The following is a 21896-nucleotide window of genomic DNA, read 5'->3' on the forward strand; positions in this document are numbered from 1 at the left end:
AACATGTCCCAAGGCTACCAAGAATGATCAAGAATCAGCTACCACGTCTATTTTGTCTTCTAGTGGGCCTAGTGGGCTTGTTTTAACCTATTTTATATTAGGAAGGAGATGATTAAACATATTTATAAACCCTAAAAACCTATGAATGATTTTATTCAAGTTTCCAGCCATCCCACACTGGCTCTAGAGGAGAAATCAAGGAGGACAAGCTTACGGTTACATCTTTTATCCTTCGGTTGTCGGTTTTGACTATTTTAACGTTTGTGAGTTCGTTTTTGGTTTTTAAGCATTCAAACCTTTTGTAATCAGATTTATATGAACATGTTTATCATTTATATCTATTTCATCTATTGTTCATTGATTATGATTGGCTAAACGTGTTAGTTCTACCTAGGTTAGATGTTTATTGTTAGGTTTTAATAAGTAATATGGATTGTTGATTATCATGACTTGAATTGTTAATGAAAAGTTTGGTTTAACATTGAATTAGGTTGTGTTTAGTGGCTGTGAATTTATTAGTTATACTCATATACCTCTTGCTTTGATTAATTGAATAAGTTTTGATTGATTGTTGCTTGTTAGAACTCCTTACTTTGTGTTTAGGGTTTGTTTGCGGGGTGATCAACCGTAGGGTTTAAGTGAGTGTATTAATTGAATATAATCAGCGGGTGAACACCTTCTTAGAGACCGAGAGGTGATAAGAAGTAAACTCGTCTCATAGCTTTTACTTGTTAGGACTAGGACCGCGCGAGAGCGGGTTCGGTTCTTGTCGGGTTTGGGTTTTTGAGCGATTAGTTGATCTAATTTAAGTTAAACTAAATTGTTCCTCTATCCTTGGTTGCGTAGTATTCGTCTCCATCAGGGTAGTGTGTCGGTGAGACCGAGAGGAAAGTCGACATTAGAGCACTTTAACAATTCGTTTCCCGGTTTGTTCTTAAAATCAACTAAGTGTAAGTTAGAGTTTGTTAGTGAGACTGAGAGGTGATCTAGCTTTCATGAGTGAACTTTAGTTGTGTCATCCTTAGGAACCGGTGTCGTGAGAATCCTCAATCCATTAGCTTATTATACCTTCAATATGATTCTTACCTAGGTAGACGTTTTCTCAGATTGCAGTTAAGTTTCCAAGTTTTGTTAAGTGTTTAGTTAAGTTAAGTTAAGTCTAGCTAATTAATTTAGTTAAAGTAAGTTAGGTTAAGTAGTTAATTATTAAAAATCATTTAAATATTCTTAGGTGAGTCTTGGTTAGGGTTAAGTATCATTAACGTTTTCAAGTGTCCTTGTGTTCGATACTCGGACTTCCATAGTGCTATACTATTAGTAATCGGTACACTTGCCGGTTTTGTGTGGTTTCTTTAGGAGTCTTGTTTAATAAATTTAAAGCTTAGTTGTGAAAGCATCATATTACACACATCAGCGGTCGATGAAGAGGAGCAGGTGGACGAGGAGATCCAGATGGAGTCTCCTCCGGCCGAGGCACGCCAGCAGACTATTCCAGCGAGTATGAAGCCGGTCGATAAACCTTCATCTTCATCTAACCCACCTCTGAGAGTATACAAACCCAAATTGCCTTATCCTGGGAGACTCTGATCGGATAGAGACGAGGAGAAAAACTCCAAGTTCCTTGAACTTCTCAAACAGCTTCACCTAAACATTCCTTTCCTTGAGGCGCTTACTCAGATGCCCAAATATGCCAAATTCCTCAAGGACATTCTTTCCAATAAGGAGAAGCTAGCTGAGGTCTCTGCTATTCCGTTGAGTGCTGGGTGCTCTTCCGTATTGCAGAGCAAGTTGCCTGAAAATATGGCCGATCCTGGGAGTTTCACAATTCCCTGCATCTTAGGCGACGATACGGTTCGACATGCTTTGGCCGACCTTGGGGCCAGCATCAATCTCATGCCGTATTCTGTGTTCTGTAAGTTGGGTCTTGGCTAACCGAGGCCAACCCGAATGAGTATCCAACTTGCTGATCGTTCCATGAAATACCCGCGAGGGGTGGTCGAGAACATGCTTGTTTGTATCGACAAGTTCATTTTCCTAGTGGACATTGTCATTCTGGATATGAATGAGGATGATAGTATTCCTCTCATTTTATGCCGACCATTCCTTGCCACCGCACAGGCTTTGATCGATGTTCGTGAAGGCAAACTGATTCTGAGAGTTGGGGATGATAATGTCACCTTTGATGTGAGACAGTCACTTAAGCACCCCAAGTCGGCGGACGACTCCCTGTATTTCGTTGACACCATCGTATCGCATGTGCGGGAGTTTTTCACTTAAATCTGTGGAGGACCTACCTTGGACCCACAGATTCTCGATAGGGAGATTTCAGAGGTCGAGATGGTTGCCATGACCACTAAACCATTGATGGATGACACCGTGTCACAATCCCTAGATTCAGAGTCAACTGTTGAGATCGTGCGAGACGATCCGAGGGACCGACCCTCCGTTGAGAGCCCTCCTCCTTCTTTAGAACTTAAGGATCTACCCGATCATTTGGAGTATGCATTTCTGGACGAGGAGAGGAAGTTAGCTGTCATCATCGCGTCTGCCTTGACGGAGGTCAAGAAATTGAAGTTGTTGAAGGTGCTGAAAGCGCATAAGGAGACGATAGCATGGAAGATTATCGACATCAAAGGGATTAATCTCTCATTCTACACTCATAAGATCCTCATGGAGGATAATTTCAAATTGTCGTTCAGCCTCAACGGAAGCTTAATCCGAAAATGCTAGAGGTCGTTAAGAAAGAAATCATTAAACTCCTTGATGCGGGAATCATTTTTCCCATCTCTGATAGCGCCTGGGTGAGTCCGGTCCAAGTGGTTCCCAAGAAGGGTGGCATGACTGTTGTCACCAATGAAAGGAACGAGCTTATTCCCACTAGGACCGTGACCGGTTGGAGAGTCTGCATCCACTATCGCAGATTGAACGATGCCACTAGGAAAGATCACTTTCCTCTGCCCTTCATTGATCAGATGCTAGAGCGTTTGGCGGGTCAGCAGTACTACTGCTTTCTGGATGGTTTCTCCGGGTATTTCCAAATCCCGATCTCTCCCGATGATCAGGAGAAAACCACATTCACCTGCCCCTACGACACCTTTGCCTATAAACGTATGCCTTTTGGACTCTGTAACGCTCCAGCTACTTTCCAGCGATGTATGGTGGCGATCTTTCACGACATGATCGAGGATTCCATGGAGGTTTTCATGGACGATTTTTATGTCTTCGGGAATTCTTTCGATCATTGTCTCTCCAACCTTGATAGGATGATGGCTCGTTGCGTCGACGCGAGGGCATTGTTCTAGGACATGGGATCTCGAGTGCGGGGATCGAGGTCGATCGAGCTAAAATTGAAACCATTTCTAATCTTCCCCCGCCCACGTCTGTAAGATCCATCCGTAGCTTCTTAGGTCATGCTGGTTTCTATCGCTGGTTCATTAAAGATTTCTCGAAAATTGCAAGACCGATGACCAAGTTACTAGAGAAAGACACGCCATTTGTCTTCTCTGAACAGTGTATCGAGGCGTTTGATCTTCTAAAAGACAAACTCGTTAACGCCCCGATCATGATTGCTCCCGACTGGTCTTTTCTATTCGAATTGATGTGCGATGCGAGCGACTACGCCGTTGGAGCAGTGCTTGGACAGCGGAAGGAGAAGCACTTTCACCCGATCTACTATGCTAGTCGAACCTTAAACAATGCTCAGGAGAATTACACCACCACCGAGAAAGAGTTATTAGTTGTGGTGTTTGCATTTGATAAGTTTAGATCGTATCTTGTTCTGTCCAAAACAGTCGTCTACACGGATCATGCTGCCATTCGTTATCTTTTCAGCAAGCAGGACGCTAAACCTCGTCTCATCCGATGGATCTTGCCGCTTCAGAAGTTTGATATCGAAATCCGTGATAAAAAAGGGGCCGAGAATGTAGCGGCCGATCACTTGTCACGTCTTGAGAGAGCCAAGATTGGAGATGTAAGGGTCATCATCAATGACCATTTCCCGATAGAGAATCTTATGTTTGTCAAAGCACAGGATGATGGCTACCCGTGGTTCGCCGATATAGCGGACTTCCTCGTCGATGGTTCCCTCCCTAGGAGGATGTCTCACCAGCAAAAGAAGAAATTCTTTGCTGACGTAAAGTTCTACATCTGGGACGACCCGTTTCTTTTTCGTATAGGTGCTGATTAGCTTATAAGGAGATGTGTGGATGTTGAAGAAGAGTGGCGGATTTTGAGCCACTGTCATGAGGGACCGACAGGAGGTCACCATGGTGCTGTTCTTACTGCTAAGAAGGTCTTCGATTCAGGATTCTATTGGCCTTCGATTTTCAAATATGCTCATGCGTTCGTAAAAAGCTGTGACCGATGTCAGCGTGTCGGTAACATCTCATCCCAAAATGAGATGCCCCAAAATTCTATTCAGGTTTGCGAGGATTTTGACATTTGAGGTATTGATTTTATGGGCCCGTTCCCGTTGTCTAGAGGGAACAAGTACATACTTGTGGCAGTTGACTATGTATCCAAGTTGGTCGAGGCCAAAGCCTTGCCCACTAACGATGCCCGAGTTGTAGTGAGATTTCTGAAATAATCTTTTCTCTCGTTTTGGTGTACCGAAAGCCTTGATCAGCGATCGAGGTACTCACTTCTGCAACGCGCAGATGGAGAAGGCGTTGCAACGCTATGGGGTCACCCATCGGCTTGCGACTGCCTACCACCCATAGACTAGTGGACAGGTAGAGGTGAGTAATCGGGGCATTAAACGCATTCTTGAGAAGACGGTTGGGCTAAACCGAAAGGATTGGTCCGACAAATTAGATGATGCTTTGTGGGCTTTCCGTACAGCATACAAAACTCCGACCGGTTCCACACCATTTTGGATGATTTATGGGAAAGCCTGCCATCTGTTTGTTAAGTTAGAGCACCGTGCTTCTTGGGCGCTTCAAACAGTTAATCTCGATCTTTCATCCGCGGGCGAGAACCGTTTCCATCAGATACATGAGTTAGAGGAACTTCGCGATCATGCATATGCACACTCGTACAATTATAAGCTGAAGACTAAAGAGCTGCATGATAGAAAGTTGAGAGGTGATAAACAGTTCAAGTGTGGGGATCGGGTTTTGCTTTTTAATTCCCGATTGCGATTATTTCCGGGAAAGCTAAATTCTCGATAGTCAGGCCCGTTCACCATTACTGAGGTATTCCCGTATGGCACAATTGAGATTGAAGACGAAAGCGGGAAGTTTAAGGTGAACGGTCAGAGGTTGAAGCACTACATAGGCGAGCCAGTAGCTGATCAGACAGTCGAGGTGTTCTACCTTGACCTGCTCACTGAGGCGTAGACGCGTTGGATGCATCACTCGGGAGACCGCCCGAGTTGTAGAGTGTGTATTATGATTTTCTTTATTATCTGTTTTATTTATTTTTGTTAGTTAAAAAAAATAATAATAAAAAATTTACAAAAAAATTAAAAAATTATAAAAATCAAAAAAATTAAAAATACAAAAACACAAAAATATGTTTATTTCTTATGTTTTGTTTTCTGTTTTGTACGCCGCTACATGCGAGCGAGTTGAGTTATTGCAGGTATCATTATGCGCATGGTAGCTCTGATGGCGTTTTGGAACTAGTTCTCCCGGGGTTGCGGCCTCGAATGAAATGCTATACGGTCGCTTGATTGATACACAGCTGATGAAGATTCTGCATATAAACCAGGGGAGTAACCCGTTCTCTGTTTTAATTTTGATTACTTTAAGTTTTTATTTTTATTTTATTTTATTTCTTTTCCTTGTTCTCATCAAGGACGATTTCGTTCTTAGTGTGGGGATGAGAATTTATTTTACTTAGTTGTAGGAAAAAAAAAAGTTATAAAAAAAATAATAAAAATTTTAAAAAAATATATAATTAAAAAAAATAAAAATAAAAAATAAAGAGTTTTAAAGAGAAAAATGTCCCTTGAAAATTGTTTTCTGTTCTACGTTAAGCAGGAAATGATATTACTACCAATGTGCTAACGAACTCTGGGAACTTTTGAAAAATATAATATAATAATAATAAAAAAGGGATGGTTTGCATATCTGATTTGGGATGTGTCGGTAGGCCCAACTAGCTTTGATAGTCCTCTTTAGCATGTTTTTATATATATAATAATTTAAAAACGGTGAAACCGAATTTCGATGCTTAGGGAGGATTACCATAATCTGAAAACTTTGAGATGGTAAGAACTAAATGCACTCAAACCAGCACATACCACATGTCCATCTTTCTACGAGCTTATAAATAGTTATATATTTTAGGGTGATATAAAAGATTGAAAAAAAAAGAAAGAAAAAAAGAAAAAAGAAAAAAAAAGAAAAAAAAAGTATGTTTTGAAAGTTTGTTATGTATTGTATTATCCAAAGTTGTTCAAGAAAAGCAAAATGCTTGTGAAGAAAGTTATGTATTGTAAAATGCCAAAGAAGCATTGTTTAAAGTTAGAAAAAGAGGCCAAAGATGCACATACTAGACGGGACTTAGAGTTTACGTGTTACCTTGGGGATAGTGACTCTGAGGATACACTATTGGGGCTCGAAGGTTTTTAGTCAATAAATATCAAATTAGGAATTTATAGGACAAAGTCCAATAATATATAGGAATAGCTCGTATGGCCTCCACATGACCATTCATCCATCAAAATTTCACCGAGTGCATCTAATTAGTACCATCAACGAGTCCTTGGCTTATGGTGATTTGTCGAACCAGTTTGCTTCGACTCTAGTTTTTCTAGCTCTCTTTGTCTGAGATGGGGTAGGTGTAGCCTTAATTTTTGGACTTAAAAACGTTTAATGCAAAAGGGGGGCTTGATTGGCTGGTGGCTGGGTTTAAGTGGACAACAATATCGGCAATCGCGGTCAATATGTCGAGCTGTTTCTTATGCTTTAATAATGATAAATAATCTGGGAGTTTGTTGTTTTTCACTTGGTTATGATCCTGTGTAGATTTTTTTTTCAGGGACGAAAAAGTCTTAGGTGTGGGGATGTTTGATGTGTTGTAAAACACACCTATTTTCCATACCCTTTTTATTATCTTTTTATTACTAATTTATGTATAAGTCATGTTTTTTATTTCGTTTTAACTTGATCTTACAATGTTTATTATTTTGTGTAGGTGACGAATTTTAAAGAAGAAAAGGTTCGGTTTTTTTTGAACACATTGGAGGCCTTTATGATCAAGTTAACAAGAACAAGCTCAAGGCCCGACCCAAGCCCGCTAGAGGAAAGCTTTACATGGTTATTATATATTAAACCACAAAAAATAATAAAACCCTACAACACCCGAGGGCAGCTGCGATCGAAACAGGAAACATCAAAAAGAAGAATAAAGTGAGTTTGTTGTTTTGATTTTCGGTGGGGTGACGAAAGCAAAAAGAAAGTCAAATAGCAAGGAATTATTATTATTGTTTTGGAGAGTTGTGAATATATTATTCTTCTAGGGTCAGGTGGCAGTTTGGAGTTAGTATAATATTTAAAGGGTGTTTTGAATGAACAATATTGAAGATCTTCTTCTTTACTTGGTTCGATCTCTGGTCCCTAATTATTGATCTGAAGTTATATTTTCTGTTTCTTTCATTATAAAAGCGAATACTATGATTTTGTTTTGTACTTTTATTATGAGTAGCTAAACTATTTGCACTACCTAAGTTGAGATGATTATTGACATTGCTTGATGGTTTATTTGGTTTTGACTAATTACACACGTATTATTATTATTATTGAAAGCTTTATATAATTTAATCTTTGATGTGTTAAATATGTTTTTATATATTTTTTGCATGTGATTCTCCTTATTGCCTTGATTGATTGATTTTGTATCGTCTGGTTAGGGTTATTCGGTTAGGTCTTAGACTTGGTGTTTTTGATCTTTTTGTGGTTAGCGCGATCATAAGAATCTTGAGTGTAATTAATTATTAAAATTCAATATGTTCACCTACCTTGCGACCGAGAGGTAATAGGGAGTCGGTTTGTCTCGCGTCTTTATTCGGTTAGGTTAAAATTGCGCGAGAGCGAGTTTTGGTCTTATCCGGTTTAGTTTTGCGTGCAAATATGTGTCTTAGATTAAGTTAAATATTGTTACCCCCTTTATCCCTATAATTGCTAGTACCAATTTTAAGCGGGTTTTGTGTCGTTGAGTCCGAGAGAAGATGCGTCATTTGGGTACCTTAATAATCTTTTTCCCGGTGCATTTATTCAATCTTCTTAGATTTGTGAGGGTTAGTTGGTGAGACCGAGAGGTGATCTAGTGAACTTTAATAAGCCTTAGTTGATTATTTTAAGATCCCAGTGTCGTGTGATTAGTTAATTCGTTAACCGTTGAACTATCAACAAGATTCTTGCCTAGGTAGTCGTCTCCATATTTGTTAAAAGCTCCGTAAGTGCCGTTAAGTTTTCTCGTTAGTTTCGTTAAGTTAAGCAAGTTAGTTAATTAAAATAAATTAAAAAACATAATAATAAAATCAATTAAATATTTTAAGGTAGGACTTGGATTAGGGTTTATAATCTGAGCCGTTCTCACGTGTCTTCGAGTTCGATATCCGGACTTTCCTAATCTTTGCTATACGCGTCCGGTACACTTGCCGTTTGTGTGAACTAGGATAGATTGTTTGGTTTTTAAAGCTTAGTTGCGATTCGTGTTATATGTATATATATTTTTTCACATATCACCTGTAAAGAGTTACACCTTGGGTAACGAGCAAAATCCGATTAAATTAGTTAACCGGCATTGACGACTATTAAACGGGATTATTATTTATATTGGATATATATAATAATATTAATATTGCTTATTTACTAGTTAAATAAACTTGAGACGGGCTTTTAAACGTGTGTCGGGCTTAATCAAATATGGGGTTAAGATATATGTTATAAATGATGAATTATTATGATTAATAAATCATAATTAATTCACTTTTGACAAAAACCTTGCCGCAAAAAAACAACTTGGAAAGCACTCCAAGTCCACCTGCCATCGGAACTTTCGTAGCAAGTTCAAGCCACCGACAACTGCCACTACAAGTCATCGGGCACCCGTATGCCGCCGCAAAGTCCGCGCTGTCTTCTGCTACTGCCGCTGACCAGCCGTCGCTGTCTCTGAGCACCGCTGCCACCACCGATCTCGTCTCGTCTTGTCTCGTTTCGTCACCTAGCGTCGCTCGTTAACTCTCGGTGTCTCAACCGATTAATCATTAACCGAGGTATTATTTATCTCATTAGTAGTTAACAATATATTGTATATCATTACTGTGCTCGTATGGCTTTGTAACCGGATCCTGTCGGGTTCGTCTAACTGTTGATTACTCGTTTACTTTCCGCTGCGTCCATGATTATATTTAACTACTTTGAGGCCTGTGTACTACACGAATAGTTCTTGAAAATACAATATTTAATAAATAATTAGTATACGAGAAACAATAAACCCGTTAAATACTATTAATACAGTCGTTGTACAATAGTCTTTAATACAATTTTAAAGTAAAAGATAATTATAAATATCAAATGTTTGAAAAAAAAATATGAAGTAAATATTAAATTAATAAATTTTGAAGTATAAATTTTAAGAATGATAACTATTATTTTATAATTGTAAATTTATTAAAAAATGTGATGTTTATTGTAGGAGTGACAAGTGGCAAAACTTGTAGCCGTATAGATAGATGAGATTAAATAATTATGAAACTATAACTAAAACCGGGTTTAGATGTTAAACCGTTGACTGATCAACACTGGAACCCAACAAAAGAAAATTAAAAATCTCTCAAACTTAAAAAGAACTTTTTACAATGATTGTTAATGTTCATAAAGATATAACACTACAATGGCAATGTGTAATGCAGCTCCAATGGGTAGAGCATCTTCTTCCTGAACGAAAATAAGCAAAGAGTGGGGACTGAATCAAGCCGGTAACTTCATAAGTATTTTGATTCCAAACATCACCTCAGGGTTCACCTGCTGATAGAACGCAAAATCCACACCAACTATGACTAATGGCACCCAAACCTTTTTTAAGGGTGTTTCGAATTTTTCTTTGTTCGGATGCTCACCACTTGATTTTGGATTTTTCGGTCCTTGTCAGGTCACATGTCCCTAAACATTACCACTAATTAAACAACTAAATTCTAAACATGAATATATGAAACAATCAAAATACCAAACTACTAACTTCAAAGTCTAACTAGATATTCACTCTGAACGAAGCAATCATAATATAGAAGGTTGTATATAGAATCGATCAAAGTATTAGTACTCAAATAACCATAGGGTTCTCAATTGTATAATATTGGAGAAAAAAAACATGGCTAAAATCAGGGTTGTTCGGGTGATATTCCTGTGTATAAACATGATGGTCAGCAGGGACATCTTGTACGTAGTTAACTTCATAAGGCGTAGGGGAAAAGATAAATGTGCTATGTATGTTCTAGTAAACGATTAGGTAAAAACATATATGGAAAATATATTATTAGGATTATGAAGTATCTGGTATAATAACTAGGAACATAAATAAAAAAAGAAAGGAAAAAAATCTTGACCAAAATATTATTTTAATTCGTCAACATAACCCCAATGTTCTAGACATCGACCAAAATAAATTAAATAATAGAAAACCAACATCAAACAAAGAGTCGGATAGACATGTCTTCTCATTCTTTTTTTATTATACTATTATTTCAATAAACTACGGTTTTTGTCTCTATGGTTTGTTCAAATATGCGGTTTTAGTCCAATAGTTTCAAGTTTGTAATTTTCGTCCCTATCAAATTTGCGATTTCCGTCCTTGTAGTTTCACTTCGTTTGCAATTAAAACCAAATTTATTAACCTCGTTAAGTCTGGTCGTTAACCCATCTGCATACCTCTCATGTGACGACCAGTTTTGTCATTTTTCTCTACAAATAAACCTCATGTGAAGGACACACTGATGGGTTTAACGAACGAACTTAACGAGATTAGTGTATTCGGGTTTAATTGAAGTGAAATGAAACCATAGGGACGAAAATTGCAAATTTGAAACTACTGGACTAGAACCGCAGATTTGAACAAACCATAGGGACGAAACCGCAGCTCACTGAAATAAGTATTATAATAAAAAAGAGTGAAAAAACATGTCTACCCCTGACTTAACGATTAAATTTAACAGGGTTAATGATTTGGATGTAATTGGCAAAACTTGTGAAACGTGGACGGCCCATATACAAAAAATATTTTTTTTTTGAATAAATTCACATTATTTACAAAACCACAAGAACGAAAATGACACTTTACTCTTAAAAAAAAAACTAAATTATTAAAAAGAGTTTATGATTTTTCAATTTTTTTTGTCTAATAATTGTTTTTCACCCTTCTATTGCATTTTCAAATTTCAAATGTTCATATACAACGTCGCTTATTCGAGTTACCAGCCTCACATCACTTCGGATCAAAAGCGAGATGTAGAGAGCGGCGAAGTTTCTATTAAACTTTCATACTGATTTGAGTGGGGGTGTACGTTTGATAGAGTTGACATGTTATTGTCGTTTGTTGGAGAATTTTGGAATGTGAGAAATGAGAAAGTCTCTGAGGGTAAAGAGGTTAAGATAGACGAGTCGATTGAAGACATAAAGTTGACCGATTTTTGTTTTTGAACAAGTTTAGGTCAAAAAAATAGCCAAATACATTGGTCGAAGTGACGTAAATTTTTCCTTGTTTTTTGGTTGCTCTTGGAGGTAGTTGTGATGTTTTTTTTTTTTTTTTTTTTTAAAGTTACAATTTTGAAAAAAAAAATTAATGTGTACTTAGAGCACTCACATCCTTTCTACTGTCTCTAAATCTAAAATTTCCAATGTATTTCCTACGAGGTTATTTCCTACGCATTTCCAACGAAATTCAAACGAAAAAAGAGAACAATAAGTTTGCAACATAATTGTGACAAGATAGCAACCAAAAGTAATTACTTAAGAGATACGTAGCAAATATTCCAACAAAATTTAAAAAAGAGAGTGTTGCACATTTTTGTTAACATTTTCGTAAAACATACGCAATATAATAAACCAAAATAAATAAATAATAGATTTAGATGGAAATACATAAGAAATATTTCCTAGTAATTCTAATTGATGTTTATTTTTACTATGTAGGTTTTGACATTTACATCAAAAAAATCTGGATCTTTTTGGGTAAATATTTTAACATTTACGTCATAATTGCCTAGGATTTTTTTTTTTTTGGAAATGCATTGAAAACATGGAATTTGTTTTTGATATTTAATATATGTTTATACATAATTATTATTATTATAATATCTATACGATTAATTTAATTATTATATTATACTTATTATTATTATTATTATTATTATTATTATTATTATGTGTACACGCATGCGTGTGGGTATGTAATGTGTGTATGTATGTGTGTGTATATATGTATTATGTTTGTCCGTATGTATGCTTGTGTCTGTGTATGTGTGTGTATATGCATGTATGTATAATAGGTTTTGGATCTAACACAGGAGTTTTATGTACAAAGCGAAGGAAGAAAAACACGGTGACGTTTTGGAAATTATATTATATAACGTAATTATTATTATAGAAAAGTTATTAATAATTAATAAAAAAGATGATGCACATATGTATATGTGTATGTATATGCGTATGTGGGTGTACTTGCACATATGTAAATATACATGTAAGTTTATGTATGTGTATATGTATATGTATGTGTATGTGTATGTGTATCTGTGTTTGTACATGTGTGTGTGGGTGTGCCTCTTAGTGTAAGTGCAATATATAATCATGGTCAACTGACACCATTATTTGTGTAAGTGCAATATATTTTCTTAGTAACCATCGATTGTGTTCGATTAATCATGGTCAACCGACACTACTATTTGTACTTAACTGTATTACTCAACATTTATTGTTGACAAATTATTGTATTTTTATGCATATCGCAAGTAACATTGGATTTTGCAAGTTTGAAGCTCATAGAATTAGACCCTTAGGATATCAACTAATGATAATTGTTTAGTTAAATGATTTTAATGTGTATTGTGTTTATTTATGAATATTTAATATATATTGGATTTATATTTAATAAAGTAATTTAGATATTGTCGTTTTTATGTATCTTAGTGTCTTGCGAGCTATGAGCAATCAGTTCGCGCCTAACATTTCGCCCTTAGTCTAGGGAGTGAAATGTATGCTTATGTATACGTATGTCGTGTATATGTGCTAATAATAATTATTATTCATATAACAAAGTTAAAAATAATAATTACTTATAAATAATAATACTAACTTTACTTTTTGTATAAGATATATTTTATTATAATTAATATATCAATAAAAATATTTGTAATGGTACGTATTTATTTGTATTTAATAACAAATTTTTGAAAATATAATATATGGGGGTAAACGAGTCTATCTAAGTGTTTCAGGCTCTTTTACTAAAGCTTCGATCTTGAGGCTCGTGTGTTGTTTCTTCAAGCTCAAGCTTAACTCATTAGTTATTTATTTATTAGTTTTTATACATTTTTATTTATTTTATATATTTTAAGAAAACTTTTAACGAGTCTAAACTCAGCTCGAGCTCATGCAGTGCCTCAAACGAGCCAAAGCTAGGCCACGCAACATTGCAGTGTCAAATTAATTCATTAAACTAGACTTTGGTACCCGCGCGTTGCTCGGGTAAAGGTCTGCAAATTTGGGCCCCGCATTGCAAAAGAAGTTGACTTTTTGTCATTTGCGCACAGGAAAAAGCTAAAAGTCAAATTATAGCGGTATGACACTTTAAAATGTACAGCTAAAAACAAACACATTGGCAAAGAAAGATATAACTACGCGTGAAAAGTGATCAAAACTAAATTTAATTCAAAACAACGTGAAATTTTTAATATGGTATAGAAAGAGTAAACTAGAGCATATAGCCTTTGTTCAGAGCTAATCCAAGACAAAAGAAGCTGATCCAAGACAAAAGAAGTTGACTTTTGGTCAAGTTAGAGCAGCACAGTATGCTTTAATCCTTATACAGCTAAAAACAAACACAATGTCAAACAATGATTACCAAACCAAATAACCAGTATACACAAATGAAAATTGAAAGCAAATTGATGGGAAAATACACGCATTTCATGCACGTATTTTAAATAAATAAACGTGTACCGGTCATTTGGTAGCGGTTCTGGGTATGTGACAAAGGTAAAGAATCTCAAAATGCGTAACTAAAATTGGCCCGGGTTCACACCTTGCACGCAACATGATATAATGCGTGTAACATAACTATTATGACAACCATAAAGAATACATTTATTTGAAATGTAAAAAAGTTATTGGGTCGAAAACCGAACCAGAGTATAATTAGCTATCTTTCTAAGCTCAAAGAATCCAGCAATGGTATTTTTTCTAGCAATGGGACGACCTGCAATAAACACACAAAGACACAATCAATTCTTTTTTCATTTTTGTCCTAATAATGAATATATTCAACATGTATACATTAAACTTTAAATGGCATGCACAAAACTTACCAGCTCGGATATAATATCATTCAGCATCATAGGGAGCAAGCTCCTTGAAGGTACTAGTCTTCACAATATCATCCCCATTCAGGATGCTTTATCTGTAAAACACAAAGATAAATATGCCTAATTATGTTTCGCCAATAACATATAAAATGACATGTAAGAGTGAGTACCCCTAAATACTATGCGGGTTCTAGGATTGGGTATTTCAGTACCCGCATGTTGTAAGTCATGATATAAGTGGTAGTTATAATGCCTTAAGTTCACAAAAGTTTTCTACTTTGACCATTTACAAAATGTGGTTGTTGTGTTCAGCCTAGTCTATGAATTAATATCATTTAGAAAACATGGCTGTTGTATTTAGCTAGCTCACCCACTTCAACAGCTTACAAAATGATGTCGCGGTTATTGCCTAGCCAGATTGGCTACTGACCTCTACTTTATTACCAAAAGAGTTTTGCCTTCTTCAGGTTGTAGTCATTTGTCTTTTGATTTAGACTCATCATTTGCAGAACCAATTATAGTGATATATTTGGTCTTAGAATCTTGTTTCGAAGGTTATTAGTAGATATAATGAACGTGTCTCTTGGTAGGGAATGATAGAATTACTTGGTGCAGGGTTGGGTCCTTTTAAGCTCGGTTTTCCCGGATCGGGTGTTGTTGGTGCTATTGTTAGAGGTCATTCTATTGCTCTTTGTGTCATAACTTGCTGCCCGTCCGCGATGTGTGTAGCCCTATCGACCATGATTCACATGTCCGGTTTCATTGCTAGGTCAACAACTTTAGTTGACAAATACCATTTGTTCTCATTAATAAGATGCAAGCAACAAAACTAAAAAGTTAAACCCATAAGAAATGTTATTATAAGTGAGTTTTATTACACTTAAGTATGCTTGAAAGATGATTAAAAAAATAGATTGTAACATTATTAAACTATAGAGAAAATAAATTCCCATTTGTAGGTTTCATCTCTCAAACTAAGTATCTCTGTTGTAAGAAATGAAAATAAAACTAAATTAATCCTACAAAATGTGTCATGGTTCACTAATTTAAGAATTAACATGAGAAAGGATTTAGCATTTCCTTAACAATCCAGGGTCAAAGTCAAACAATATTTGTTGGGTTAGTTGCCTTCTCTTATTTGAATGTGAAATCCACTTTCACAACTCAAGTTTCTAAGCATTATCTAAACGGTTAACCCTATGGCTGCACCTTATTTTCTAAAAAAAACGTAATAATAAGATTCACTTATCTTAGCATAATAGCTCTTGCATGCATCACCTAGGAAACTGCTAATTTTCACTGAAGTGAACTAAAAACCCTAACGAAGATGTTTTCACAATTGTTGTGGGGGATGGATGAATGAATAATACCAGAGGCAACCAAAAACACATATAAGTCCTAATTGAAGACCCAAAAATGGGCCGAAAATTGTCGCCCTCCCCCCACCCATAAAATAAACATGAGCAAATGATTTTTACCTCAAACCAAGCAACTTCCAATAACACTATAATCAAACTGAGAATCAGTCAAACCTGTTTAAGAAAATAAGTTTAAATAAGTAAGTTAGACAACCTAAATAATTAAGCAACAATGATTTAAGGCTAAATTAGTAAGTTATGCAAAATGGATTTCATTTCAGTTTCTTATCATTTTGTTGCCTTTCCAGTCGATTCAAGAACCTGTAACGAATCAATTTCATAATCTCAAATCTGATAGGATAAAGAACCCTTAAAACATCAAGCAAAAGGTGAAGCGTTATCATCAACTCTTCAGTTCAGATGAAGGCCAAACAACTTTCTCCATCCCAAGGTGTATCGTATCATCTGGACTGCAATGCAAATAAAACTAATCAATAAATCATCTTATAATCTTATATTCTACATAATGTTAAGTAAATCCATGATACCAGCAAGATGATCTTTTATGTAGCCTCTTGAAATCCCTTGTCGGTCACGGTTGATCTCTCAATCAATCTTTTTCGTAACCCACACTAATAGTGTTAACAAGAAGGTTAACGACGCGTCTAGATTGGAGAAGAATAATCGTGTATTAAAGGCGGAATCAATGACACACTAATTGTTGCTTGAAAGACACACCAAAAACACACACATTCACTCAAAAGATTTCCATTAATAGTAAGTCGATTACAAAACAGAAATCATTAGGGTTTTAAGAGAGGAATGATTTGATTCTAGGCAGAATATCCGTACGAATATATCAGCCGTCAAATCGTTGTCAATTAATATTCATGTTTCTCTCTCTTGTGTCTGTATTGTTCGTGTTAGGAGGCGTGCCCTAGATCATTCTATTTATAGGCCTGCCTCCTGACAGCTGTCATTCCTTCTAGAAACCCTAATCATTAATACATTTTCAGAAAAAAAAATATTACAAAATATATTAAGTGTAGAACAGGTCTTCGGGTAGGCTTTGGAGCCTTTGTCTTCTTCGAGCAGACCTGGTAACCTTGAAGTGTGCTGGAGAACAGTTCTCCGGGTAGACTTTACTTAGAGTATTATCCTTAGAAAATACTCACCTAGCAGACTTCAATCTTCTTGACCATAGAAAACTTTGCTTGATATGATCCTACGAGCAAACTATTCTTCATGAATCCCTTCAACTATTTGTCAATGAATAACTTATTAAGCAACCTAAAGTGTGCTTGTAGTAGAACTGTTTGACTTGTGCTGGGAGCACTGTAGTTTGCTAGAAGTTGAACCTTGCTAGAGAAAGTCCTTAGAATGTTTCTTGAAAAACTATCCTAAAGCATGCTCGGACTACTGTTTATTAAGCAATCCTTGCTAGATCTTCCAAAATACATGGCTTGATTAGCTTGGTTTAGACAAGGGTTTGCTAGTAAGCAAACTATGCTTGACCCGAAGAGCACCTTTGCCAGACAAAGTGAACCCTGCTCGGGTTATCACTTAGGAAGACTTCAAGATGATAACTCTGTCTGGAAGGAAAAATACCTTGCTAGGCTTAAGTAAAAGCTTGCTCGGATGTCCAAGTGTCCCCATGTCTATACTTAACCGTTTTCAGGGAGGTTGAGAAGATTCCAATCTTCCTTAAGTCCATTTTCTCATCCCAACATCCCTATTTAATTTGTTCCTTGCAAGAGTTGACACCATGTTTCCCTATTACACCCAAATCAATAAGAAGGATGAACTAAATAACAATTAAACACTAACTGATACAATCAAAGTATTTATTTTGATGTGGATGATAAAGATAAAGATAAAAATTGTTAATGCTGAACAAACGAAACTAAATAATCATTCAGATGTATATATAAAATCAAACTAACAAAACACAATTGAACAGGTTAATCGAGTTATTGATGTAGAAATCCATTATTTTGGGCATGATTTTAAAATAAGTACATAAAGGTAGAGGATTATTGTACCTGATCGAGTGGTTGCACTAAACATATATACGAAGGTAAGGGAAGGGAAGATAGACGACGATGAAGATCAGCCTCCCGTGGGCGTCGATGACTGTTGTCCGTCAACACGGTCGTCGCTGATCTCCCTCTTCTCTCTATATCTATATCTGTATATGAATACTTTCATGTGTCTCTGTACAGAAAAGAAAACCCCACATGGAAGAAACAAAAGTGAAGGAAAAAGTACAACATCCTATATATATAGAATGTATTTGAAGTCACCGACAAATCGTGTAGTCAATTGAAAAATTAGGGCAGAACGTGGAGTACAACGATGAGGGAGAAAGAGAAAGTGGAATATGGGAAACAAGAAACTGGTGTTTTTGTCGCAGAAGTAGAGGAAGTAAAAACCGACGTGTGGCTTTAAACGGTGAACAAAACAAAGGTACAACAACATTAGCATCATGTACAAACCAATATGCATAAGAAAGTTGAAAATTAAATATATGTATAATTCCAAAAGAGGTAAAAACTTTGAAACACACAATAACACAAGGTTCATTAAGGCCTGACGAGCCTAAATGAGTTTCTCATGTATGGCTCGAACTTGAGCTCAATAAGTTAAGGAGCTTTATTTCACGATTGAGATTGACTTGGTCTAGAAAAACTTAGGCTCTTTTCAAGCTTTTTATCAATCCCAATTTGAGTGGCTTACAAGCATCTCGACTCGTTTTCACCTTACCATAATGTATAAGTCATTGTTGCATCAATGCATACACATTTAATGCACTTATTAAGTTACTAGAAAAGTGCCTGCACGATGCAGCGGGAAACATTGATGAAGCTTACTTATGGCCCGAGGGGGCCCAGGGCCCAAATGTTTTTTCGCGCAGTAGTGTAAATTTAACAGTTTTCGACCAAAAATTTGAGCCCATCCCCTCTCGTTTGTGAGACTTTTTAATACATTTTGAGTCCCCCCTCGGTATCTTAGTTCAAGCTTCGCCATTGGCGGGAAACACATACTTTGGTAATCATGTAACAAATTTATGGGTGTTCATTATTCCATTTGAAACTGTGAGACCGTTCACCAGTTTCGTTACTGGTAACCGGAGCTGCTCGTACATATTGAAATGTTAATTATTTACTTATTTAGTATTAGATATGTTTTATAATATATATTAGACATAGTTAAATATAGTTAAACAAAGTTTTAATTTATACAAGCAAACTCGTCTATTACAACTTTAATAATTTAGACCAATTTCCAGTATGTTATTGAAATAATATTAATGAGCTTTATAAAATACATTTGGTCTCCCAAAACATTTAAAAATAAAAAAAGAGATATGATTTACTCACCTTAGAATATTGACAGGTGAGAGAAAACAAATATGAGAAGATCGACTTAAATAAGCTGACCAAACCGAACTTGAGAACACCCTAAAATTTAGGTAAATATTCTAAAGTCAAACGAACAATTCTAGGGTGTTCTCAAGTTCGGTTTAACTTTAGAATATTTACCTAAATTTTAGGGTGTTCTCAAGTTCGGTTCTCAAAATAATAACAAAACGAACAATTCTAGGGTGTTCTCAAGTTTGGTTCTCAAAATAATAACAAAACTAAGATTTAACATGAATGATAAAGAAATCACAACTTAAGCGAGTATTCAGTTCATAGTCGGCCTGAATGTCGATATGAGATCGGATTTAGGTCCAACATGTCCAAAACATAAATACAAACATACAAAATTGAAAAGGCAGAAGCTAAATCGGGTCAATTCATAGTGCAATTGAAAAGCCACAATTTTGTTCTTAACATAAACCCAAAATTAAATTTAATTCAACTGAACTTGAAATCCCCCAAATCCATTGAAATTGGACGAGGGCTTTCATTCAAGGGTTGATAACTAACAATAAAAATCAAAAGTTACCCAAGAATTGATGGAAGAACTAGATGATTGTGAATTAAAAGACCCTTTTGACTTTTATAAGTCAAACCTTGAAGAACAACTTGAGTTAAAACTTGAATTCATCAAAGTATGAGATTTGCTGGTGAATGAACAAAATGCAAAGCTAGAGCTCGTGTGTTTATTTAGGAATATGCTTTATCTTCAAGTTTATCATATATTTTGAGATAATGCAACTTTGAAGCGTAAACAAGTGATAAGATAATCATCAATTAGAGATTAAACTTGGTAATTCAGGATAAATATGGTTTGACTTATGATATATTATCATCTAGGAACATTCCAAAGTCAAATATTTTTTTACATTAGAAGAGATTAGGATGAAGATTAGATGATAAATTATTCAAAAAAAATCCAATCGTCAAACTGTTGGTCTGGTCCTTCGGTCGTGCTATGCACTAGGTTGGGAAGGTCCTCGTTGTGCTACGCGACAGGTTTACTCGCCTAACTTTCTAGATTTGGCAGATTTAGCCCATAATGTTTCCAGGAATGCATTTTAAGCTCAAATTAAGTGTTTTAAGGGTGTAACATCCCAAAATTACCTTGAATAATATTAAATATTAATTGCGCCGAAGGAATTAATTTAATTTTGTAGAATAATAATAATATAATAATAAAGATAAGGATGTTGGGCAAAAATTAAATGGAATTAATTATGGACTTAAGATGAAGATGGGTCTAAGGTCTATGGGCTTAGGGAGTATAAATACCCCCTTAAACCCTAGATCGTTTTCATTTCTATCATTCTACACCTTAGCCTACACCATTAAAAACACACACTTAAGCCAAACACTCTCTACACTATTCTATTCAACAATCCAAGACCAACCTAAGGTATGAAATCATTTATCTCAGCCTACCCAACATTTTAGAACCCAACACTGCTGGCCAGGGATGCCAAATGAGTCGTTTGAATTTAATTCTAGCTTTATTCAGGTGTTTTATTAACCAAAAACAAGCTTAAGGGTCACCTTAGCTCAGATCTGGACACTCCGAAGGTACATGGGTCATAAACGATCAAACTCCAGCCAACCATGGTGGTTAACAGTGGCTGACGGCGCCGGAATCGAAAAAAACCTTAAAAACTTGAAATACGAAAGCTGGTCTGAGCAGATAAGACGTATAAGTTTAGGCCGTATAAGTATACATAGCATGTATGTATACTCTATAAGTATGAGTAGCGTATATGTATATACATAAAATATGTATGTGCTATAAGTATATGTATATAGCCGTTTATGTATGTGCCGTATATGTATATGTATATAGCCGTATATGTATAAGTATAAGCCGTATATGTATAACCGTGTATGCATGGGTGTGTACGTATGTGTATGCTATATATGTATATGTATGAAGTATATGTATGGTCGTATATGCTTGTGTATGTCGTATATGTATATGTGAGATGTATATGTATGGGTATGCCGTATATTTATATGCATGAAGTATATGTATGTATATGTATGATGTATATGTATGGGCATATATGTACGTATAGGCATGCTGTATATGTATAAAATGTATATGTATGCCGTGTATGTATCTCGGACGTGTATGGATGAAGTCGTGTATGTACGTATGCTGTATATATATATATATATATATATATATATATATATATATATATATATATATAGATAACATGAATATATGTATGACGTATACGTGTGTAAGCAAAGAACATGGACTTTGTAACATCCCGAACTTTCTAGAATATTAATTAATATATTAACTGCGTCGGGTGAACTAAATGAGTTAGTGGAACGATAATAATAAAATATGAAAGAGTAAGTAGGCTATTTAGATAGGATTAATTATGGACCAAAAAGGAAAGATGGGCTTTGAGTCCCTGGGCTTAAGGGAGTATAAATACCCCTTAAACCATAATCCTTTTCATTTTCATCCATATTATCCATCTTATTCACTCCACACCTTAAAACACACACATATACTCTCCCTCTTACGACCGCAAGCAAGAGAAGGAGATCCGAGACCAAAACAAGCTAGAATCTTGATAAATC

General features: G+C 35.7%; 1 protein-coding gene across 1 annotated transcript; it reads left to right on the plus strand.

Annotated features, from left to right (window-relative positions):
• The first annotated feature begins 1947 nt into the window (after positions 1-1947).
• On the plus strand, positions 1948-2277 carry LOC143607027 (uncharacterized). The gene has a single exon (XM_077082615.1). The coding sequence runs from the start codon at positions 1948-1950 to the stop codon at positions 2275-2277; it is 330 nt and encodes a 109-aa protein (XP_076938730.1).
• The last annotated feature ends 19619 nt before the right edge of the window (positions 2278-21896 follow it).

Source organism: Bidens hawaiensis, unplaced genomic scaffold (assembly GCF_021521415.1).
Source record: "Bidens hawaiensis isolate Kalapana, Puna unplaced genomic scaffold, B.hawaiensis_p1.1 tig00078944_1, whole genome shotgun sequence".
NCBI classification, from domain to species: domain Eukaryota; kingdom Viridiplantae; phylum Streptophyta; class Magnoliopsida; order Asterales; family Asteraceae; genus Bidens; species Bidens hawaiensis.

Coding starts and splice junctions, on each gene's coding strand:
- LOC143607027 (XM_077082615.1), top strand. CDS start 1,948: ATGAGTATCCAACTTGCTGATCGTTCCATGAAATACCCGCGAGGGGTG.